Here is a 25,864-nt window from a genome sequence, read left to right on the forward strand (position 1 = left end):
CCTTGCGGTGAGCAGGGGGGCAGGGTAGTTGCCTGAGGGGAGGCTCTTGGGGTCTGGGAGGGGAGAGGTGGGGGAGCACCTCTCATCAGCTCATGCAACTCCTCTAATGTCCTCTTATTTGTGTTTGTATTTGTCCCTTTCTGAAGGGGGTGACGGCCATCAATTTGGAGCTGCTTCACAGGACTGTCCGCCTCAGAGACCTGCATACCATCTTGGCTGGATTTGCGGGGCTGCATTTTCCAAACTGTGGTGGAGCACTCGATGGGACTCACATCCCGATCCGTGCACCACCTCATAGAGCAGCACAGTATATTAATAGAAAGGGCTACTTTTCCATGGTACTGCAGGCCCTGGTTGACCACCAGGGACAATTCACAGACATTTGTGTCGGGTGGTCAAGCCGGGCACACGATGCCCGCATATTCCGGAACTCCTACCTGTACAGCAGGCTGCAGGCTGGGGCATTTTTCCCAGAGTGGAACTATGTAGTCCGGGATATGCAGATGCCTACGTGCATCGTGGCCAACGCAGCATACTCCCTTATGCCTGGCTCATGAAGCCCTACACTGGCCACCTGGATGTGAGCAGGGAACTCTTTCACTCCCAGCTGAATCGGGCTCGCTTCCAGGTGTAGTGTGCCTTTGGCTGGCTGAAGGACACAGGCTGACATGGAGGGGAGGCACTTTGAGCAGCCCCGGATAGCTGCCATCTGGCAAGCCCACCAGCCGGGCTTGCGCATTCGAGAAGCCCTGAGGGAGCAATTCTCCCATGGAGGCCAATGATTTTCCCCAGGTCCTTCCAAATGTGGGATTTCCCCATTCCCCCAATGCCTTCCTCCCCAAAACCCCTCCCGGTCCCATATTCACACATTGGACTCATTCATCACACACTAACAACACAGACAGGTGCTGGTTAAAAAATGTGTACAGTTTATTTCACTGTTGTTTTTTTGAAAAAATAAAATAAAATAGTCTTTTGTTCAGAAAAAATAAACTCTTTGTAAAAAAAAATAAAGTGCTTCCCTCAGTGACTCTCGCAGGTGGGAAGGGGGAATTTCAACATGGAAGGGGGGAGGGAGGCTCAGGGCTAAGGGGGCTGCCTGAATGAAGAGCCCCTGGCACTTTAGCTGCGGAGGCCTTCTTGCACACGGCTGCGCATGTGGGGTGGGACAGTAGGGGGCTGGGCAGGAGGTGGGGCTGTATCTGGGTCTGGGATAGCAGGGGCTGAGGGGTGGACCGAGGTTGAGGGGGGCAGAGGCTGGGGGAGCAGGGGCTGGAGGGGGCAGAGGTTGAGGGGGGGCAGGGACTGAGGGGGGGGCAGGCTGAGCAGGAGGAGCAGGACCAGGCACAGGACCAGGGAAGGCCATGGCCTCCCGAATCGCAGCGCAAATATCAGTGCTCTGCTGGGCAAATTCCTGCAGCAAGCGCTATGCCACTCGGCCTCTGCCTCCATCCTCCTGTCCATTGAATCCTGCATCTGTTGCAGGACTGAGATGTGCTGGTGCACCAGGTCTAAATAGGTGTGCCAGTGCCAACGGGTTCCCTGCGGCCATCTGGGTGGTGGGGCAGGTATGACGCCCACTTCTTGGTCAGCTGATCTGGCTGTGGTGGACAAGAGGGAAAAGTCACCAGTCATGCATGCTCACACTATCCCTGAGCGGGCATGCCCTCCTTCTTCTCAGCAGGCAGTGCTTGTTCTAGGGTCAGGGGATGCTCATGTGGGTCTCAGCAAGGCATGGTGTGGCCTGGCCAGCAGCCACGGCCTCCCTGGAGCCCAGAAGGTGTGCAGGCCACCATCCTGCCCCCCCTCACACACACCGCATGGCCGAGCAGCACAGACAAGTGTCAGGCAAAGGTTGGAGTTCCCGCAGAGTGCTGAAAGACCTCTAGCTGTGAGGCAATCCCAGCATCTCCAATCCATGCCTGCACCTGGCATCACTGCCTGCCAGGAGCAGGTGGTGCCCAGCAGCTGTGCGGGTGCAAGGGTAGGATGGCCCTCCCTGAGGGCAGCCATAGGTGTGCCCACCTTCCCCCCAGGCTGTGATCAGCATGACATGTCACAGCACTGCACCATTTACTCTGCTCCCACCTGCCCTGCCCTGTGTGTGTTGGACCCTCACAGCACTCACCTGATGTTCCCTCCCTGGCATCCGAAGTTGCCTGGGAGGACTCCTAAGTCTGGGCATCTGGCTCCTGGGTGCTCTGGGTGCCGTCCTCCTCCTCCTCCTCCTTCTCCTCCTCCTCATCCTCTTGGAGCTCTGGGTCATCTGGCTGGAGTTGCAGCCGCTGCTACACAGGGATCTCCAAACCAGACTCCACAAGATGCTCAGGAGGCAAACTGCCCCCAGGATCCTGTCCAAGTCCTCCTAGTAGGCACGGGAATGTGCCCTTTACCCGGAGCAGGAGCTGTGCTCATAGGCCTGCCTCAGGTCCTTCACCTTGGCCCTGACCTGCGGTGCCATGCGGGGGTGGTGGCCTTTCCTGGCCATGCCGTCAGCCATTCTGGAATATATGTCCATGTTCCTGTGCCTGGACTGTGGTAGCTGAAGAGCCTCCTCCTCGGCCCACAGCTCCAGGAGGGCTTTGATCTCGAGCCCTGACCAGGAGGATGCCCGGCATTTTGTGCCCCTGGCTTCCTGAGGGGATGTGTCCCGGGGGGTATGTCTACACTACCCCGCTAGTTTGAACTAGCGGGGTAATGTAGGCATACCGCACTTGCAAATGAAGCCCGGGATTTGAATTTCCCGGGCTTCATTTGCATAAACTGGGCGCTGCCATTTTTAAATCCCTGCTCGTTCGAACCCCGTGCCGCGCGGCTACACGCGGCACAAACTAGATAGTTCGGACTAGGCTTCCTAGTCCGAACTACCGTTACTCCTCGTGGAATGAGGAGTAACGGTAGTTCAGACTAGGAAGTCTAGTGCGAACTACCTAGTTCGTGCCGCGTGTAGCCGCGCTGCATGGGGTTCGAACGAGCAGGGATTTAAAAATGGCGGCGCCCAGTTTATGCAAATGAAGCCCGGGAAATTCAAATCCTGAGCTTCATTTGCAAGTGCGGTATGCCTACATTACCCCGCTAGTTCAAACTAGCGGGGTAGTGTAGACATACCCGGGAAGGGTCAGGGAGGTTTGGGGGGCTTGTCCTTGCGACATGGCTCTGACTTGCCTTACCGCAAAGAGCTGCGCAGTCAGGGTTCTGTCTGGAGCTGGCTTGCTGCCAGAATGCTGATCCAGGGTGCCTGTGCCTTTTAAAGATGGCTACATGCAGGAGCAATAGAGTTGAAAGCTGTGGCAGGAGTGTCCACCAGGGCTTCTTCCTGGAGGCCTTTACTGTTGACATAAATTCTCCCCTGAGTCCACACTTACCTTCTGTTGACAGAACTCTGTCAACAAAGGCATTATTCCTTGTAGAATGAGGTTTACCAGCGTCGACAAAACTGCCGAGTTCTTTCGACGTTATGTTGACAGAACTCAGCAGCAGTGTAGATGCAGGTACAGTTTTGTCAACAAAAGTCCATTTTTGTCGACAAAACCCTGTAGTCTAGACACACCCCAGGAGAGCAAAGTGAAGTATATTTTCAGAACAGCAAGATGAGGAGACATAGCCTATCACTGAAGGTACAAGACTAGGAAACAAGTGTTCTGAGTTTAATGTCTGACTAAGTTAAAGCTCTCTGAGATGCTTGAATGGAAGACTCCATAGATTTGCAAGGTACAAATAGTGTTCATACCTGACACTGTGTCTCTAAAATCCAAGAAAACCCCCCCCTGTGAATTCTAGACATTGGGACAAACAAATAAAACCCATCACTCCAGCACAAGAACTTTATTCCATGGAAACAACCACTGTGAAGAAAGTAACATGACGTGGGGCAAAAAGCTACTCTGTCCTTTCGCATTAACTACACATTTTTGTTCTGTTCAGGTGGGATCATGAACTAAAGTCAATACAAAGTCTGAAAACAGACTATCTACAGTGGTTGCTACAACACATTACAAGGACCGTCCAAGTAAGAAATCACATCCAGAAGTATTTGCATATGTATGTTATGTCGTCAAGAGATATGAGTGGCTTACAAAATGGAAGAACTTTCCATTATGGTTCACGCTGTTTGATTCTGTGTGCCAGGCCAGTGGCACCAAAGGCCTGAATCAATGTTGGAGCAGGTGTCCATCTTTCTAGACTTTTCACATTGTTCATCTCTGTCTCCAATTCTTCCTGTTTCTCCTTCATGTTGAAAGGTATGCTGAGGACAGGAGAAATGCAAATGAGTTAATGAACTGCAAAGTGCACTCGTTACAGCAGAGCGGCTTTCCTGATTTGGTCTTCGGCCAAACCAAATTGGACTGAGTGGAACATTACAGCATCAGCATATATTTAAATATTAAAGCAACTTTTGTGGGAAACATTCAGGGGAAGGGTTCCTTTTGCCATCTTACAGGGTGGTTAGTGTATAGAAAGAGCAGTGTTAATGATATTATGAAAGACAAACTAGACCAGATGCAGAGAAGGGGTACTAGTATGATCAGGGAAATAGGCTATTTTGTGAGTAGGGGGTTATGTAAATCATGGCAAAACCCTACATTTGTTATGGGTTGGTCACAACATAAATACCAAATTTTGTGGCTATGTGACCCATCTGTGAGATTTGCTGTTCGCGTTGTGAATAACTCAGGACAATTGCAAGTTTCTCCACAGCATTTGTCATGACCCAAAAGGGGGTGGCAGACCTATTATAGGGGGTTGCAGTATTGTCACTCTTTCTTCTGTGCTTCCATCAGAGCTGATTGGCGAGAGAGTGGTGGTTGTTGGCCAGGCAGCCAGCTCAGAAGACAGTGCCACTTCCATCGGTGGTGCAAAATAAGGGTGGCAATAACATGCCATGCCACCCTTACTTCTGTGCTGCTGCTGGCAGTAGCACTGCTTGATGCTGGGCAGTAGGAGAGCAGTGGCTGCTGGTTAGGTGCCCAACTCAGTGTCACTACCAGTAGCAGCAGAGAAGAAAAGATGGCATAGTACAGCATTGCCACCCTTCTACACTGACGCTCCTGGTGTCACTTCCTTCAGATGGGTGCCCACCCAGCAGCCACTGCTCTGTGCTCGGCCTTCAGAGCAGGGCACCCAGCCAGCAGCCATCACTGTCCATGCTGCCTTCATATTTCACAGGGGAGACCAGATTTCATGGTCCATGATGTGATTGTCATAGCCACAAATGAAGTAGACCCATCCTTGTAAAAGGAGACTGAAAGAGTTTGATTTGTTTAGCCGAGGCAAATGAAGATTGAGAGACGTTTTGATGGCTCTATCAATACAGCAAAGGTATAAACAACAATTCGAGAGAAGAGCAATTTAAGCCCATGAACAAATGGAGGGCGGGGGCAGGGGCGGGGAGGTAAACAAGCTATGAAAAAATTAGTATGGAAATGAGACATTTTCTAACAACAAGAATTAAGTTCTGAAAGAGGCTTTCAACTGGAGTAGCAGGTAGCAAACATCCTAATTAGTTTGATTATGGAGTTGGATAAATTCATTAACGTGATGATCTGACAGGACGCCCTAGGACATAGGTCCTATGTTTGGTTTCTACAACCAAGTGAGCGATTATCTGCTGAAAACTACATACTATGTTAGATATTGAATAGAAAAATCCAGCTTTGTAAGTGTTCAATTATTATTTATTGGATAAGACTTTTCATCCCTAAATATCCTAAATCAGGTCAGACACTGACAAAAGCCATGGGCCCAATCTGCAGCTAGAGTAAAATGGCAAAGTTCCATTGATTTCATCTGATAATTCTACTGATTCATTTTCCAGAGCAAAATTTAGCTTGCAGCAGAAACCCAGCATAAAAATGTTCATTCAAAAGTGTAAAGTTTGGCAAAGCTATAAGTAACTGAGAATAGGTTCTCATAATAGCAAAATGTCTTAACAGTAGACCACCTAATATCAGATCCTGAAATATTAGTGCTGGATATCTGGAAGAACATCGGCTAAAACAATTTCTAGTAAGTGATGAAGGGGAATTTCTTAGAGATGCTGTTTACTTGACAGCATCCATGATATTCAGGGCCAGATGACCAGCTGTTGTGAATTAACATAGATCAACCGGGAATCTGTATTGTTTTTCATCAGATGAGCATTTGGCCTGCAAAGACTAGACATTTCTAAAATTATGTCATTGTGGCTTTGAAAGATCCTTCGAGATATGCAGCATTAAACACTGTCGATGCACTAGTGATAGATATAATTAGCAATGAGTTCCCAAGAGCAAACGCTTCAAATAAACATTAGATTTAACTGTGATTTGTTCTTTAAACTACTTTTTTATCTACATATTTTAATATGTAATCTGATTTATTTTAAATACATTTAGCATTTAGAAAAGATTCTGGCATGACAAGCTTGGAGAGTAAGGATCTCTATTTCCTCATAATCAGATTGAGTACGTCTAGACTACATGGCTCCACCGACGGAGCCATGTAAAGTAGTTTACTAGGCATAGTCAATGAAGCAGGGATTTAAATAATCCCCGCTTCATTAAAATAAAAATGGCCACCACGCCGTGCCAACAGTCAGCTAATCTGGCACAGCGTGGCAGTCTAGACGCGGCACAGTCGACAACGGAAGCCTTTGTCGACCGCTCTGGTAAACCTCGTTTCACATGGCATACCGGAGCAGTCGACAAAGGCTTCCCTTGTCGACCATGCTGCGTCTAGACTGCCGCGCTGTGCTGGATCAGCTGATTGTCGGCACAGCGCGGTGGCCATTTTTATTTTAATGAAGCGGGGATTATGCCCCGCTTATGCAAATCCCGGACTTCATTTGCAAGTGCGGTATGCCTATATTACCCAGCTAGTTCGAACTAGCGGGGTAGTGTAGACATACCCATGGAGAGTTATGGGAGTCCAAGTGTTTGCAGGATCATGGCCTAAGGCTTGTTACCATATAGCAGCTTTGAAGACCAACTGAACAGACAGGAGAAGGAGGAGGGTATTGATTGGCACCAGCCACCCCTCTACCTAGATACTGAGCTATGTAACCACACTGAACCTCCATCCACTCCCAGTGTAGCTAAGTAATATAGTCCCGCTCTGCTCTCCTAAGCATTCCCATTCGAATGTCCATGGATGCTGGAGCCGGGCCTAAGGTCCTATGGCAATGCTGGCAGGTGTCCAGTTTTCAACAATCAGGTCTGGAAGGAGTCCTGTCAGAAGTACTGCCCAGACACCAAAGGTCTGGCTGCCACTTGCAGGGGTACTGGAATAGGGGTGTTGCTGCCTGCAGACACCACTGCCAGCCTGCCCCTGTGGCTTGCAAGCATGACCTCTGGGATGTGGAGACCAGGAAGACTCAGGGGTGAGAGCAGAGTTCAGGGAACACTAACGTCATCAACTCTTGCCAACCCCTTCTCAGGAAAGCCCAGCTCCTATCTGCCTCTGATGGGCAGGCAGGCTCTGCATCCACTCTCAGCCCAGCTCTACCAGGGAGTGGGAAGCGAGTGGCCAGTCAAAGGGATCAAGCAATGAGAGTCGAGACTGTGTGACGGGTTATAAGAAATTGGAAAGTTGGCAACCTATGGGCCTGACTCTTCTCCTTTACACCAGATTAAAGTGGTATAAGTAAGAAGTGACTCGGGGCATGTGGAACAAATTATCCGCTCAGGTACTGCAGCCTGTATCCAAAACACCTTAACAGAAATGAATGTCGTTATTTTTTATTTTCACTGCACTGGTATAACTGAGTGCAGAGTTTAGTCCTTTCCGTCTTAAATAGTGGCCTCTTTCCTTTAGTCTCTGCAGCATCTCATTTACTTGTGTGAATGAAGCTGTAATTCTGAATTTTTTTATGTAAAGTGTTACCTGAAAAACACAAACCTATGTTTTAATGTAAGTTTCAGGTCAGTCCTTCATACACATAAACTGTTCTATGGAGTCAGTTTCACTGCTAGGGGCTCTAGTCACCACAGGAGGGAGATAAAGCTACACTATTCATTCATGTCCCTGCTTTCCTGCCACAGCCGTCAATGGAAGAGATACAAAAAGTAGTTTCTGTGTAATTCTTTCTACCCTCTTTCTGCTGCTATTCCACTCTGCACTCTCTAAGGCCTGGTCTACACTAGACCAGGCAGGTCACCTTGAGGTACGCCATCCAGCTATGCAAAATGTGTAGCTGGATAGGGCTTACCTGCAGCCAAGATGCCGAGGCATCTACACTGCAGGAGGCCGATGGGAGCACACGCTTCCCTTATTCTTCACATGAGGAGTACAGAACACCAGTGGGGCTGCCCTCGGTATTCCATTTGGGGGGTCTATACTAGACCTGCTAAATTGAACACTAGAAGATTGACCTCCAAAGGATCGATCTTCTCTGTAGCGTAGACATGCCCTAATGACATGTCTACAGGAAGATTTGGGGGCAAGATAAGGCATTACTGAGCCTCATACAAACCTGACCTGGATTGGTAGGAATGGTTATTGCACTTTGATCTAGTTCTCTTTGAACTGGGGATAGATCAAAGACCATTCACAAACTGTTAATGTACAACAGCAGGGCCCACAGGGACAGTTAACTTGTGTCAAGCTAGTGCTTGTAGCTAGTAAATTCAAACTCCATTTTGTAATAAACTAATTGTTCACATTGGCAAGCCCTTTGGTGAATGTAGATAGTGCTGTAACACACTATTGGAGATACACAGAGCTGGTAGCCACCATGTTACCTCTCTTCCTCAGCAAGTGTGAGTTTTGATGGCAATTAGACTTTGCCACATCAGCTTGTCTTCCTGACTGGTAAACTCCTCAAGGCTCTCCTGGCCCAAAGCTCACCTAGCAGGAAGGCAGGTAACAAACAGAGAACTCCAGCCTCTCAGCTTCTCAGAGATGTTTCTCTGCAATGTACAGCTCCATTCTTACTACAGAAGATACTAAGTTTGCTGCTCTCTTAATGAGTCAGTACATCACCGCTTCTTAATTTAACAGGGGTAGATACACCCCTCCCTTCAACAGAGCCCTAGATTGGTTTAGTGATGACACGCTAATATAAACTGAGAGGGGGCGCTCCCGTTGATGCCCGTAGTCCTGCTTCTCAGAGGAATAAGGGAAGTTGAAGGGAGACTGTGGTCCCTTTGTCTTCCCGCAGTGTGGATGGTGCCAAAATTTGACTTAAGATACTTTGACTTAAGTTACGCAATTAAAATAGCTGAAGTTGCTTATTTTAATTTGAACTTATCCCATTGCATAGACCAGGGGTCAGTGTTCCTTTTGTCCCCAAATGGATTTTTTTTTTTTTATACATCAGGAAGGCCTCCTGGGCATTGAAGTCTCCTGTTTGCTCCAAGGTGCGGGAGCCATGTTAATTCTCTGTTTCCTGAGATCAATGGTTTAGTTCAACAGCTTTGCTTACTGCTGATATGTAAACTGAGGTAAATGCACACTCCTTTGCTTAGGACAGACCATATCATTGCAACCTAGGCTAGTCTGTCCTACCTTAAACATGTTCTAGTAACATCACGTAAGGTTAAAATGTGCCTTTCACAATGACATGAATAATCTGCATGCTGTTAGCTTTCATACAATACTTCACAGGTCATATTTTATACATGCAGTAGTGTGTCGGGTGTTAATACAGAGTTGTCTAAGGTCACAGAAGTTAATATATTTTAAACTGGCCAATGGAAGCATCTAAGCAAACAGAATCCAGCAAATTAAACAAAGAGATAAACATTCATTGCACATTACTTCATACCCTCATGTGGGAGGAAGGGGTTGACTTGTAATTAAAGCACCAGCCTGGGCCTTGGCAGTTCCAGGTTTAGTCCCTGGCTCTGCCACAGACTTCCTGTGAGACCTTGGGAAAGTCACTCAAACTACTGCCTCTGGCACATGAGGGTAGCAGTATTTCCTTGTCTATTTTGCCCTGGTCTCCAAAGAATTTTTGTACTGGTGTAACTGCTTCAGTTAAAGGTTTTTAACTAAAAAGTGACTAGCCACAAGCCCTAGAGTGGACACTTTTGCCTCTCTAAAAGTGCCTTATCAGCATATCTTATTCCTCTTCCCATGGGAATAGCTATAATTCATAAGCACATTTATACTGGCATAACTGTGTCTACATTACATGGAGGTTATATTGCGTTCACTTTGGTATAGTTAAAGTGATACAATATTCTGTATAGATAAGATCGTAGATTGTAAACCCTTCCGGGATTACCTCTTACTATGAGTTTGTACAGAACAATGTCACCCTGGTCTTGGCTAGGTCTGAAGGTGCTACACTAAAATAAATACAAAACCCTGACTGAGAAGCAGATTGTCAGTGTGACAGGCATCATGATAACCCCCTATTAAAACTCCTTCTGTCAAATGCTTGAGTAAAGAGATGTGTTTTATGCACACAGCCCTAGCTGAGATCAAAGCACAATCACGGTAGGTGCTGTGCAAACATCTACTAAGTCCAATAGAAAATTCTGGACTTGGAAAGATCTAGCACAGCTCTGGATCTTGGAAAGAGTTCCAGAACCAAAACTAGAATTATTAGCAAAATACAGGACTATGTAGCACTTTAAAGACTAACAAGATGGTTTATTAGATGATGAGCTTTCATGGGCCAGTCTGGCCCACGAAAGCTCATCATCTAATAAACCATCTTGTTAGTCTTTAAAGTGCTACATAGTCCTGTATTTTGCTTCAGCTACACCAGACTAACACGGCTACATTTCTATTACTATTCTCGAATTATTACTATGAATTAACGAAATGTGGTATATTGTGTATAAATCTAAGGGCTTATATACATAGGAGCACTCAGGAAAATTGATCCAAATGTACTTCAAATGTGAATTTAAAATAGTTTAGTTAAATTCCCTGTATGGATGCACTTATTCAAAATTAAAGTGGCTTTAGCTAAATCAAAGAAAGGCCACATTACTTCTGAATGAGTGCATCCACACAAGAGTTTAATGCAGTTTAACTAATAAGAACATAGAACATACGAATGACTATACTGGGTCAGACCTACTCCAGTATCCTGTCTTCTGACAGTGGTCAATGCCAGGTGCTCCAGAGGGAATGAACACAACAGGCAATCATCAAATGATCCATCCCCTCTCACCCACTTCAAGCTCTGATGAACAGAGACTAGGGACACCATCCCTGCCCATGTTGGCTAATAGCTATTGATGGACTTTTCTCCATAAATTTATCTAGTTCTTTTTTTAACCCTGTTAAGAACTGACCTTCATAACGTCCTCTGGCAGGGAGTTCCACAGATTGGCTGTGTGGTGTATGAAGAAATACTTCCTTTTGTTCCACTTTAAAGTTTAATTCCAATTCATTTTCCTAAGTGTTCCAATGCAACCATGCCTTTGATATGTTATTGTGACAGTCAGAGCGCAATAACAGTTTTAAATTATAACCAGGCATAAACTGGACAAGGCTGCTATTATCCATGGCCTATTACTCAGTCTGCTAAGGGGTACAATATATCAAGGACCCAAAATGAGAGACATAGCAGTAAGGGCAATTCCGCTGTATTCTTGGTCAGTGAAAAAAATAAATCCAGTTGAGTTACAAAGCTTACCTTCCATTCCAAATGTGTTTCATTAAAAAGAGACACTGTAGCAATATTATCCTAATTTATTTTATTATAGTTGGCAGCAAAAGTCCAGTAGCTATATATCAGAAAGGATGTCAATATTGAGAGGCTTGTAAATAGCTGAACCTTCTCTTATGGAACAATTTTAGAGTATAAGGGCCTGCCCGTGATATCAGTAGAAAGAATTCTATTGACTCAAGTAGGTATAGAATCAGGGCCCAGCAACATGAGATCCTCGTATAGATTTGTTGAACTAACATGAAAAATTCAGTAGGTGAAGAATTCTATCTCTTTGTTAAACAGTTCTGTATAAAGAGTCACATTATTGGCTACGTTCTCTGGGGTTTGGAGTGCATACTTCAAGAACACCATTAATTTTTATAGAACCATGTTGTTTGTATGCTTATTAAGATCAAACTGGACTTTTCCAGATAGGAGACGAAGGACCTCATTCTCCTTACTTTACACCAATTAAATCCACTGATTCTGATTTGAGTTTCCTTTCCCGTGATTTCTACTAATGTAAGTATACTCTGAATTAGTCCCACATAGTTCAGCTTTTCCCTGTTCTGAAAACACTTACCAAGGAGTCTCTGACAAGTGCCGGAGAGGAATAAATGTATCTGCTTTCCTTTTGTATGTAGCACTGCAAAAGAAAATAGAAATGTAAAACTGCCATGGCTTCTTGTTGAGGCAAGTCAGTAGGACCAGGTATACACTAAAGGGGAAAATCGACTTAAGATATACAACTCCAGCTACATTAATTATGTAGCTGGAGTCAACATATCTTAAATCATGTTTTCTCACCATCCACATAGTGGGAGGCCAATGGGAGCAAACACTCCTATCAGCTTCCATTACTCCTTGTAAGGAGCAGGACTACCAGCACCAACAGTAACCTGCTAATTTGAGCCCCAGAAGATTGACTGCAGAAGCATTGATCTTCTGCATAGTGTGGATGTGGTCTAGCTGACTTGCTTTCAATAAAATGTATTTATTGGTTTTTCAAGAAATACATCAAGAGTCCTGCAAATTTGTAGATATCTGCTTTATAGCCACAAATGTGGATGTGGAAATCCACAACTCATTTTTGCACATACCGATGTGGATGCAGAGGCAAAATTTTGTATCCATGCAGAGCTCTAAATACAATGCATTCCAGATGTATTCTCTTTTATAGAATTTTGTGAGCAGCTTCAGATCACATGTCAATAGAGAAATCTATTGCCATTTCTTTTTTAGATGGCATACTCCATAGTACTACCCAGACATTTTACCTAAGTACTTTTCACTATACAATTCACTGTTGATCTACCTACTGGAAGCTCTATTCTAGTATTTCACTCAAATTCGGAAAACTGCTTAAGTATGGACATTATTTTAAACACCTGAGAAGTCCTATTGATGTCACTGGGCTTATTCAGGTACTTGATCTCATGCAGGTGCTTAATTACCTTGTGGACGTGGGTTCTAAGTCTCCATTACAATCATCCTTACCCTTCTTTTATCAGCAAACAACCACACTCCTTCTCTTCAGAAGTGCCTTCCCCTGTCACTTTCAAAATAGCCCCACTTCTGTATAAAACACAACCTAATATGAACTTTCCTTATCATTATCTACAGCCAACACCCTTTCCTCAGCAAAATTCCCAACTCCCTTTGCTCAGCAAAATTTTAACACAGGACATCTTCTCTGACTTTTTTCCAGCACATCCTCCTGGATAGTGCTCAGTTTGGCTTTCACAGGTATAAATCTGTTTCCCTCCAGATGGCTAGTTCTCCTCTTCTTGCTTGGGACCAGGGCTCAAAATTCATCCAGAATGGCCCAGAACAAAGCCTCAGTCGATATTGTCCTATTAACTCCTGGCACATCCCTTCAGGCAGAAGCTCCAATCCCCAACACAGCCTGTGAGGCAGAAGCCCCAAAGACCAGCACACATCTATGGGGATGAAGCCCTAAGCTCAACACATTCTGTGGGGCTAAAGCCCTGTGACCACCACCCTGCAGCTGAGGGGGGAATGTTTAGAGCTCCAGGAAATAGTATATGAGAATCTATGACCCTACTCAGTCTCAAAGTGCCAACAGTTTTCTCTCTGTATCTCTAACCCTCGTCTTGCCAACGGTAGCCATCTGTAAAACCTTGCCACTATTGAAATGGATACAGTTCTGTATGAGTAACTGCAGATGTATCTTAACTTCCTTATGGATAGGGCCCTACCAAATTCATGGCCATGAAAAGTACTTCAGAGCCCATGAAATCTGGTGGTCTTTTGTGTGCTTTTACCCTCTACCGGTGTTTCTCAACCAGTGGTACGAGTACCCTTGGGGTACTCGAGAGAAATCTGCGGGGTACATCAACACAACTGAAATTTGGAGAAAACTGAATTTGTGTTTTAAGTTTTACAGCGTTTTATTATTTTTTCACTTTTTACACCCAAAAATTTCACCACCCATCCGGCTACAATTAAGTTGTCTGCACTGCCTTCAGAACTGGGGGGCTACAGAGTGGGGGCTGAAGGCAGCACCCTGATTGCATCAGCACAGAAACAGAGGTGTCAATACCTTACCATGCCACCTGTGAGTGACATGCTTCTCTTTTAGTATGACTCCCTTACATGAATATATCTCCCTTACATATTTTTTCCACTTCTTTGGTCCCATCTGTCTGTACTTTTGTGTCCAGTTTGTAGCTGATAGACTGGCCTGGAAATTTCACAATAGCAACAGCATACAACAAGATGAAGTATTTTTTTCTCAGAAAAGGTGCTTATTAGAAGGAACGCAAAAGAGCGAGCTGTGCTTTCTGTGAATGGCTTTTCAAAAGTGTACTTGTATCTCTAAAAGATGCACTGTTAATCCACCTGTCACCACAGCATTTTGGAAAGAATGAGTCATCAGTCTGCATTGCAACTTCATTCAGACTAGTTTGCATTTCATTTTGGAAAGCTGCCGTCTGATATGTGTTATTCCATTTCATCAGCCACATTTGCACATACATGGACCACAGAGTTGTCCTGCTGGACAGTGCATCTGTTTGCATACTCACAGGAACCAAATGATGTAAGGAACTGCATGAACAAAAAAAAGGGGCATGCTGCTTTTGTGCTAGAAGTATTGGGCCTGGCTCTCATGTCACTCCATCTATTCCAGTGAAGCTCCTCCTGGTTTTCCCTGATTTGAGAGAATTTAAATACCCAGACATGGCAGGTGATTTTGGATGCCCTAGTTGAGACACCTGAAAGAATCATGATGTTCAGAAACGGTAGAGCATCCATCTCCTGAAAATCAGGCCCCTTTAGGGTGTCCCTTGGCCCTTGTTCTTCATTTTCCACCACTATATATACTCATTGATGCCTATGAGTTTAATTAAATAATCCCAGATGGCAGTTCTAGACTCAGGAATGGTGCATGATAAATAAATGTTATCAAATAAGAGGTAACATGCAGCTTACTAACTTACCACCCAAAGTTCACCACAGGCCTCGTTGATCCAAATTTGTGGAAGTTTCTGCTTTGTTCTGGACAGCTGTAGCTGTTGTCACCCGGGGTCACCAGAGCAATTCCATTTCTCTGATCAATTTCTATCTCCATTACAACAAACAGAATTATAACAGAATAAGGAATTCCTCCTCTAATAGAAAAGGTATGGGAACTAAATTACATTGACTTAATAGCTTGTGTCTTTTATTTTTTATTTATACAAAAAAATCTCCCACTGACTTAATTTGCTGGGATCCATAATTGATTTTTTTCCTCTAAATTAACCTGAAGAGAGTGATGGTCCTTAATAGTTTTGCAACATAATTTTCTACCACTCTTCTGCTGTTCTCTTCCCAAAGATACAAAAGGCCCATCTCTAATTTAGATCATAATTCTGATTTATTATGAAGTATATAATAGTAATAGTAATTATAAATTAATACCTGGCTTATGTAAAGCAGTGATTATCCCAAAGTCTAAATGCACTTTACAGCAGAGGTAAGTATCATCAACCCCATTTTACAGATGGGGTAACTGAAGCGACTTGTCTAAGATCACCCACCAGAGCAGGGGTAGAATCAGAAACAGAACCAAGCTCTCCTGAGTCTACATCTAATGCTCTGTCACTAGGCAACACTATCTCCTCTATAGTCAAAGGGAGCAGCAAATGTTTCTTGAGGCTGCCCAGATTAGTCTGTGTATGTCTCAGCACCATGGCCAAGGATGCTGGATGAGGCAGGAACAGGGTATGTCTACACGAGGAAATACTTATGAAATAAGTAAAATCAAAATAATAACTCCCAACATAACAATTTTGAAATAAGCATTATTCCCCGAGGAAAGCAGGAGAACCGATTTTGAAATAATGGGCTTGGTAGTGTGGGCACTTCGCTTATTATTTCGAAATTGAGGAGGGGGTATTTTGAAATAGCTTCCTAATGTAGACCAGAGCTGTGAAAGATGCTGGACTGAAGCCCAAACCATAAACAGTGGAAATGTCACCTTGTTTGGTGCTTTGGTGTTTCTCAGTCCTACTGTAGAGGAACCCCTTCCACAAGTGTGAGTATACTTCAGTTTCCTTCACCATTGAATTTTGGAAAGAGGTGCTCTGTATCTTTTTTACATAATGATTATGGAAGTTGCACCATCATGGCTACACAATATCTTCTACTCTATGGACTTCCTTCACCAGAGACCACGGCCTGTCTCTTAATCATGGTAATGCTCCACAAATTGTTTCATGAAGGAAGGCAGGACATGCAGTGACTAGAGCAGCAGATTGGTGATCTGATTAACCACTGGGTTCCTCCAATTTTATGCCAGCATCGCTCCATTGATTTCAATAAGCAGGGGAGCCGAAAGCCTCTGTGGCCCCTCCAGGCAAGGTGTGGGAGGCCCAGGTCTGCACCCAGGAAGGGGTGGAGCTCTGGGCAGAAAGAGAGGAGCAAGGCAGCCAGCTGCCAGCCCTCAGTGACACCCGGACTACTGCGCGCTCTCCCCCACATCAGCCCTCAGAGCAACCAGGAACATGTAGCATGGCACCCCCGTCTGCCCAGGTGGTCCTAAGAGCTGCCCGGAGCACTCCAAACAGTGCTCCGGTGGTGATTTAAAGGGCCCAGGGCTGTGGACGCCACTGCTGCCACAGTAGCAATCCAGGAGATCCCGGGTCCTTTGAATCACCCGGCCTCCGATCAATCCCCCCCTTTACCCTGCCCCTGTCTTCGGGCCTGTCAATAGGCACCACTGTGTGTGGAGTTGCACCAGTATTAAACTGGAGCCATGCTGTGGTGAATTGAGCCATTTTATTCTATTCCTGACTGTGCCACTGACCAGCTGATGTATCGAGATCCTCGGCCGTGGAAAATCATCATAGCGCTAGTGACTTCAGTGCATTTATGCTGCTTTACCCTGGCCAAGGAACTGGCCCATAAGCTTACCGTGCTTCCATTGGCCATCTAATAATGTTTGTCTATGTCATAGGTATATTGTGGCAGTTAATTCATGTCTATAAAGTGTTCTGAGATTCACAGACCAATGGTGTTTTACTAAGTATTACTATTCTTACAGCAAATTGCTCAGAGTTGTAGCCGGAGAGACCTCCCTGTTATGATGGCAGAACAAAAATCAGATTAGTGGCAACTTAGATCTTTCTTTGTTCTTCTGAGGACCAATCTTGGTGTCCGTAGTCAAACAATCACTGACCTCAATGGGAGCTTTACTTCCATAGGGTATGTCTACACTACCCCGCTAGTTCGAACTAGCGGGGTAATGTAGGCATACCGCACTTGCAAATGAAGCCCGGGATTTGAATTTCCCGGGCTTCATTAGCATAAGCCAGGCACCACCATTTTTAAATCCCGGCTGGTTCGAACCCCATGCCGCACGGCTACACGCGGCACAAACTAGGTAGTTCGAACTAGGCTTCCTAGTTCGAACTACCTTTACTCCTCATTCCACGAGGAGTCATGGTAGTTTGAACTAGGAAGACTAGTTCGAACTACCTAGTTCGTGCCGCGTGTAGCCACGCGGCCCGGGGTTCGAACCAGCCGGGATTTAAAAATGGCGGCGCCCGGCTTATGCAAATGAAGCCCGGGAAATTAAAATCCTGGGCTTCATTTTCAAGTGCAGTATGCCTACATTACCCTCCTAGTTCGAACTAGGAGGGTAGTGTAGACATACCCATAATGAATAAAGAGCTCTGGAAATGTCCCATAGCTCCTCAGTGTCTTCCAAACAAAGCCTATCTGTGACTCTAAAGGGTATTTCCAGAGATGAAGACAGCATAAAATCCTGGAGCACGTTCTCTAGCCAACCCACCTGTTGATGTGACAACCAGCAATTATGTCTGAGCATCCTGTTTCTAATCTGCCCATGTCTTAACAGGTGTGTTGTGAGCAAAGCATGAGAAGTCATTCTTCCACTGTACTATGTGCTGGTTAGGCCTCAGTTGGAGTATTGTGTCCAGTTCTGGGCACCACATTTCAAGAAAGATGTGGAGAAACAGGAGAGGGTCCAGAGAAGAGCAACAAAAATGATTAAAGGTCTAGAGAGCATGACCTATGAAGGAAGGCTGAAAGAATTGGGTTTGTTTAGTTTGGAAAAGAGAAGATTGAGGGGGGACATGCTAGCAGTTTTCAGGTATCTAAAAGAGTGCCATAAGGAGAAGGGAGAAAACTTGTTCATCTTGGCCTCTGAGGATAGAACAAGAAGCAATGGGCTTAAACTGCAGCAAGGGAGGTTTAGGATGGACATTAGGAAAGACTTCCTAGCTGTCAGGGTAGTCAAACACTGGAATAAATTGCCCAGGGAGCTTGAGGAATCCCCATCTCTGGAGGTATTTAAGAGTAGTTAGATTAATGTCTATCAGGGATGGTCTAGACAGTATTTGGTCCTGCCATGAGGGCAGGGGACTGGACTTGATGACCTCTCAAGGTCCCTTTCTGTCCTAGTATTCTATGATTAAACAGATTCATTGCAAAGGCTGGAACTAAATTAAACATACAGTTTCAACTGCATGTTTGTTCTATCTTGTTGCATTAGTACCCTTACTGATAACAGAATTCATAATGGTACATCTATATTGTCAAGTATACTACTACTACATATATAAGCTTAATTGTCCATGTTAAATGATATTGTCATGTCTAATTATATACAATATACAGCATCAGTAAGTCATGATTTGAAGAATTAAGTCACTTGGATATTTAACACTTCTCAGGGCTGACTATGAAACTTCCAGATGGGCTGAAGTCAAAATATCTTTCTGTAAATGTGTATATCACTCACTTTTAACAAATAGCAATGCATTTCTAAATCTTTAGCTACTGCTGATTTTAATGAAATAGATGAAGAAGGTAAAATTCCTATATACTGCATAAATTGCTCTGAACTGGGAGAAGGGAGTTAATTCTCAAAAACGGTGCAGTACATATCAGTCCAGACAATACATTGGTGTTCTTGTTCTCTCACTCTGTGTGTGTATGTGTGAGGGAATTGAATATGAGAAAAGGGAAGGCAGAGGATATTACCATGATTTGTAAAATACAGGCAGTCCCCGGGTTACGTACAAGATAGGGACTGTAGGTTTGTTCTTAAGTTGAATTTGTTTGTAAGTCGGAACTGGTACATATTTTGGGGGGGGACGGGGAGCTGGAGTTAGGTGGAAAAGACCCTGATTCTCATACAACTTCCTTATTCTAAGAAAAACACATAAGGCTACGTCTACATTAGCCCCTTTTCCAAAAGGGGCATGCTAATTTTACAGGTTGTAATAGGGAAATCCACGGGTGATTTAAATATCCCCCGTGGCATTTAAATAAAAATGTCCGCCGCTTTTCTCCGGCTTTTAGAAAAGCCGGAAAAGAGCGTCTACACTGGCCCCGATCCTCCGGAAAAAAGCCCTTTTCCGGAGGATCTCTTATTCCTACTTCAAAGGGGGCATGCTAATCTCTTATTCCTACTTCAAAGGGGGCATTCCTACTTCAAAGTAGGAATAAGAGATCCTCCGGAAAAGGGCTTTTTTCCGGAGGATCGGGGCCAGTGTAGACGCTCTTTTCCGGCTTTTCTAAAAGCCGGAAAAAAGCGGCGGGCATTTTTATTTAAATGCCGCGGGGGATATTTAAATCCCCCGCGGATTTCCCTATTACGACCTGTAAAATTAGCATGCCCCTTTCGGAAAAGGGGCCAATGTAGACGTAGCCATACTGTTTTGATATGAAGGTTTTTTTGGTTTATACTTTAATTAAAAATTGATCATAAGTTTCAGTGTTTCATGCTATATCCAAATCTTCCTTTTGGGGTACCTGAAAGATCCCAGTTATTCATTTAATAGTCAGAATCTTTGTTTTCTACAACTAAAAAAAGTTTATTCAATGCATATTACTGTTCCAAATAGAATTTGCTACAGATGGTTCAGTGAAATGGGTATTAAGTGTAATCAATAGTCATTGGAGAGCACAGTGAAATATTGATACAATCAAAGCTGTTGTTGTATTCTGCTGAGCAGAAAATGGAAATCCCTTCCTGTGAAGTGTGTGTGTGAATTTATCCACAGGATTAATTTTAAAGAAAAATTCTGTGTTGGGAACAGGAGTTTAGCCACAGGTGGGTCCTCATTGTCCACTCACCCACTTTGCAACCAGACCCATCCCCTCGGGGCTTACCCTGCTCCGCTCCAGCTAGGGGGTGGGGTTGGGGCTTATCTCCTCTTCCCTTCTGTCCTGCTCCTCCCCATTCTTGCCCACCCACACCACTGGGTAATTTTTCAGCTTCACCTCTGCCAGGCTGGAAGGGACTTGTTAATTTCACGTGACGCTAACAAGATACTTGCAGCTCTAGTGCTGAAAAGGGAAAGAGCTGTTGCTCCCAAGGTGGGGACTATAACACAATGGGTCTCACTGCCTGCTGCTCCTGCTGTTCCCTAGGAAATTAATTTTTCCGCTCTGGAATGCCCCCTTTTGGCTGGTGTCTTGTTCCCCCCAGCAGAGCCGCGTCCTCCGCGGCGAGAAAAGCCGCTCCGCGTCTCCCTGGTCTGCTGGGCGGGGAGAGGCGCTAGCTCCGCGTCTCCCTGGTCTGCTGGGAGGAAGCGCCCCCCGTGCCGCCAGAGGCGACAACAGTGGGGGAGGCACCCCGCACTAGCTGCGCCCTCCCCCCCCCCCCCCCCACGTTTGTAACTAGGGATCCGACATAAGTCGCATTGATGTAACCCGGGGACTGCCTGTATGACACAAGATTTTCAAAAATGACACATAATTTTAGGTACCCACATTTGTGAGTGCCCAACCTGAATCATCTTGAGACTGTTTTTAGTTCAGAACATTCTCTTCATCTGCCCTTTGCAAATAAGTATTCACTTTTGAAAATTTTAACTTGGATATCTGTGGCTTTCCATAGGTAAAAGTAAACGGGTGCACCCCAGTGCGCAGATCCACCAAGAGCTGACTAAGCTACCGCAAAAACCAGCAGAGAGCTATCTAAAGATCTGGCAGAGACCGGGGCTGCGATAGGACAGTACCTATAAGACATTTAAGTTACTTTCAGCCCTGTAAATTGCACCCCTATTCATGTTTAGATAGGCATTGGCCAGGGCTGCAAAGACTCCAAATACAGGTTGCATATCATCTATAAACTGGCAATATCCATGGTCCAGCAGGAACACTGATGTTCCATGATCAGAGTCCCAGTGTGCTGTGGGGAGTGGTGGGGGGCAGGAGCCTGGTGCTATGCAGGGGGTCAACATGCAGCTCAGCTGTGATGCAGGGAGAGGGGCTGAGAAGACCAGCACACAGCTCAGCTGGGCTGTGGGGAATCCAGGAGCTAACAAGTGGCTCATTTGAGCTGGCGGTGGATGGGGAGGGAAGTGGGCAGGAGCCAGGAAGTCTAGCACGTGGGTTAGCTAGGCTGCTGAGAGAAGCCAGGAATCCTGTAGGGGGTGAGGTAGGGCAAGAGGTGGGGCCAACAGCAGAGGGCAAATTTCCTGGTCTGGCAAAATTCCTCATCCAGGACCAGTCAGGTCCTGAGAGTGCCGGACTAGGCAGGTCCAAACTGTACTCACAATCATAGCTGCTAAGCACCTCTGAAAGATTTCTAAATGCTGGTCTGTGTGAACATCACATTTTGGGTACGTCTAGACTACAGGCTTTTGTCAACAGAGGCTTTGTCGATAGATACTGTCGACAAAGCCTCTGTCAAAAAAGAGTGTCTAGACTACAACCAGTTCTGTCAAAAAAAGCAAGCCGCTTTTTCAACAGAGAGTCTAGACACTCTCTTTTGAAAAAGCACAGTGTGGATGCAATAGCACCTTTTGTCGACAGAACTCTGTCGACAAAAGGCGTTATTCCTTGTAGAATGAGGTTTACTGCCATCGACAAAACTGCCGTGACAGTAAGTCGACAGAACTTGGCGGTAGTGTAGACGCAGGTATAGTTTTGTCATTAACAAAACCCTGTAGTCTAGACACACCTTTAATGTTCTGTGAAACAGATATTGGCTGGTCTATCTGAAGCCTGCAGTTTTATATAGCACTGGTTACTCATAATTTCTCTCATCGGTCCAACCTTGGTAATGATGCTCATGTATGTTCCCAGCCATACACTTATCACATCCCAAAAAACCAACTTAGGTTGTGAATTGCACCTGAGATTTTGAAGCTTCTAATGCAATGAATAAATGCTGTCCCCAAAGTCTTTTAGAATATTCTAGAGTTAGCAATTGTTTTAGAAACTGTACCATGTCTTTTTCTTCCCAAACACATTTCTAACATCCTTTCTGATGCACAGGTTTTGTTTCGGAGAAAGATACCATCAAAGAAGCATCGTTTGCCAATATGATATGTGTGAAGACCAAACCGTGGATAAAAAGTCCATTCTGAGTCTGGGTCCCTCTTCTTTTCTGGAAGAAATGTGAAACACACAGGGAACAGCGGTGAATTCACACTTTAAAAGTCCACCTTAAACATTGCTTATTTCTTGAGTAATATTTTTAGAGATTCCCTTTAATAATATGAACATCCACAGTTGCAGTAGTTAGCTCACACTGATCTCTCTGTATATCTTTGTCTACACACAAAGGCTTAGTTTACACTGCAGGGTTTTTGTGCAAGAAGCCTTTTGCAGAAGAGTTCTTGTGCAAAAACTTCTTATGCAAAAGAGCGTCCACACCTCAAAGCGCATTGCAAAAGCAATGTGTTTTTGTGCAAGAGAGCATCCACACTGCATGGACACTCCTGCGCAAGAAAGCTCTGATGGCCATTCACAGAATGGCCATCAGACCACCTGTGCTTTTTCTGACAGGGGATTCCTGCACTAAACTCCTTCTGGAGCGTCCACACCTGCCTTTTTGCGCAAGAGCTGTAGCGCAAAAATGAGTTATTCCTCATGGGGAGACAAATAACTCTATCAGCAAAAGCCCTCTGTTCTGCCGATTTACTTGCACAAAAACATGCTAGAAGTGTGGATGCTTCACCATTTTTTGCACAAAAAACTTGTAGTGTAGACATAGCCGAAGGGTGTTACAAGGAGGAGAGAGAAAATTGTTCTCCTTGATCTCTGATGATAGGACAAGAAGCAAGGGGCTTAAATTGCAGCAAAGGAGATTTAGGTTGGACTTTAGGAATAACTTCCTGTCAGGGTGGTTAAACACTGGAATAAACTGCCTATGGAGATTTTGGAATCTCCATCACTGGAGATATTTAAGAGCAGGTTGGATAGACAGCTATCAGGGATGATCTGGATGGTGTTTGGTCCTGCTGTGAGGGCAGGGGACTGGACTTGATGACCTCTTGAGTTCCCTTCCAGTTCTAGTGTTCTATGGTTCTGTGTCTATTCTGACCAACCACCATATATCATCCCAGAAGGCATTTGTCTAAATTGCTCTTTAAAATCTCCAATGAAGGAGATGCCACAGTACTTAAACACCCTGACAGTTAGGTAGTTTTTCTTACTCTATGTCTACACTGCCATTTTTTTGCAGCAGAAGATATACAAATCGTGCTCTCATTTGCATATCTTCTGCTGATCCTTTTTGCACAAGAGATTTTTGTGATAGAAAGCCCCGTGTAGACAGGGCCATTTGTCGGGAAAAACAAAACCTGTTTTGCAAGATCCTGTAAACCTCATTTTTTTGAGGAATAAGGGAGTGTAGATGAAGTCTTATTGTCCAACCTAAATCTCCCTTGCTTCAATTTAAACCCATCGCATTTTGTCCTAACATTGGTGTCACGGGGTACGCCCCTGGCGTGGGATGCGCCCCCCTCTTAAGGACCCGTTGCCCGCTCTATTAGGGTGAATACAACCCTAAAGGTCAGCGGCCTAAGGGTTACTAGATGGGGCAGTGAGTCACACTCAGCAGTTGTGTGGGTTCCATGGACACAATACTCCAGTTGAGGCCTAATAAGAGTGGTGCGGAGGCAGTCAAAGGACAGAGTGGTATGACTGAAGCAATGAATTAGGAAGATGATGTTGACTAAGTTGTACAAGGTTGCAGTACTTATATCCAAAAAAGGAGGTTGCAGCAGTCAAGACATGGCATGATGAACATGTGGACAGTGCTTTGGAAGTTTAGACAGAAGAAAAAAACTGAATTGTTTAAGGAAAATGTGACATGATTTGCATATAGCCTGAAATCTAGAGAAAGCAATGTCACAAATGACACCCAGGTTCCAGGCCTGAGTGCCTGGAAAGATGATGGTATTGCTAGGGACAAAGAAACAGAGTTTAAATGGGAAAAAAAACGGTGTGAGATCAGTAGTAGGTTCTATCTGTGTGTGAAACAACATCTGAACTATGTTGCAAATAAATTAGCTCTTCTTGTTATCCTTTACTCAAGTGTGGGAGGCTGCTGAAATCTGATCTTACCAGGAGGCATAATAAATTGTTGGGTTTCAGGTGATGGTTTGATTGCAGGTAGTGGACCATCAGTGTGCTGAGAGGAAGGTGAAAGGGAAAGCCTGGACTTCAGTTCATGCTCATGGCTAATAAAAAAATAAAAGAGACGAGAGAACAGTTATTTCCTGGTAATCACTGAGCTGCAGAAATTATGATTAAGCATCTGCCAATACTTCACATACTTAGAACAAGAAGTCTCTGTAGAATGGGTAGAAGGTCGGCTGAGACGGTCTTGACTTGTGCTGTCAAGGGATGTGTGCTGATGCTCATTAAGTCTGTTGCATTTCATTGTATGGCTCCTGACCTCAGGAAGGTAGACAGGCTCACTGACTTGGGACCCTGTAATACATATCTGATCTCTAACAACGACTTTTAGAGAGACTGCTACAGTTCCGAAACTCATTTCCTGCTTGGTAGTAGAGTGTGCATAGTAAAATGGCCTGATGTTCCTCTGTCTTTGTCAATGGGGCTACAGCAGAGTAAAACTACAGTAAATGAGAGGAGAATCAGACCTACAGTCTTTAAGTTTTTCCTAACATTTTTATCTATTGATTTCTAGCAGACCCTGGAAGCTTTTGCTGTTCACATGCACCAAAATACCTTCTATCACCTCAAGTATATATCTGCAGCCTGGAGTACTTTCTTTCCTCAAGATTGGCAGGCTCTTTCATCCTCTAAAGTCTTTCTGAACAGAACCTGTAAGTACAACTGGATTTATAGCTTCTAGACTGTCAGCTGATGGGTCTGGTTTCTAAAAAGTTTATCCTGTGTAATTGCCTGGATTGGAAAAAATCATGAATTTACCCAGGACAAGGGAACCAAATCCCTTTTCAAACATTGAAACATCCTGCCAACAACTTAGTGACACCCCCACATAGAAAGATGCCTTTTCTGGTATCTGACATTTTTATTTTCACAGTCCTCTTTTGCAGACCTCTTAGACATAGTCTGTGGACCACGGGTTAAAAACCACAGGTTCAGATTCCATCAGTTCTTTCACTCTTAATTATGAGCTGCTCAGAGGAAGGACCATGTGTGCTTTGTACAGCATCCGGCACAATGGGGTTTAAGAGCTTTGGATGTTACCACCAATAGAAATAAATACAATAATAATCCTGAAGCTACACTACCGCAATGTGATTATGCCCCACAGGTTGAATACAAACACTACTTTTGCCTTACTCCCCCAAACCTTATCATCCTCACCACCTTGTGATGCAGAATTGCCCTCTGGTTTTTCCATGCTACTTCCCTCGCTTGCGATAAGTTCTGCTTTATTCTTGGAGGGCATGGTGTTTCATCACATCTCTGTGACACCCAGCTCGCTCTGGGGTCTTCAGCTCTCCAGAGACCAATGTGCAGGAGGAGTGAGGGGTCATGATTCAGGGATAATTATGCCAGCTGGAACAG

At 44.8% G+C, this 25,864-nt stretch overlaps 1 protein-coding gene across 2 annotated transcripts; it reads right to left on the bottom strand.

The window, feature by feature from the left end:
* Positions 1 to 3,810: 3,810 nt before the first annotated feature.
* Positions 3,811 to 25,854, bottom strand: SPATS1 (spermatogenesis associated serine rich 1). Of its 2 annotated transcripts, none has more exons than XM_006118543.4 (7): positions 25,661 to 25,854; positions 24,637 to 24,793; positions 24,425 to 24,540; positions 22,299 to 22,460; positions 15,049 to 15,169; positions 12,171 to 12,233; positions 3,811 to 4,246 (listed from the first exon to the last, which is right to left on the bottom strand). In XM_006118543.4, the coding sequence occupies exons 1-7, from the start codon at positions 25,743 to 25,745 to the stop codon at positions 4,096 to 4,098; spliced, it is 855 nt and encodes a 284-aa protein (XP_006118605.3). In that variant the 5' UTR covers positions 25,746 to 25,854; the 3' UTR covers positions 3,811 to 4,095. The 2 variants fall into 2 exon arrangements, with proteins under 2 accessions (XP_006118605.3, XP_025038139.1); XM_025182354.2 differs by having other exon boundaries at positions 25,664 to 25,853.
* Between the last annotated feature and the right edge of the window lie 10 nt (positions 25,855 to 25,864).

The sequence above is a fragment of the Pelodiscus sinensis genome, chromosome 3 (assembly GCF_049634645.1).
Source record: "Pelodiscus sinensis isolate JC-2024 chromosome 3, ASM4963464v1, whole genome shotgun sequence".
Classification (NCBI taxonomy): domain Eukaryota; kingdom Metazoa; phylum Chordata; order Testudines; family Trionychidae; genus Pelodiscus; species Pelodiscus sinensis.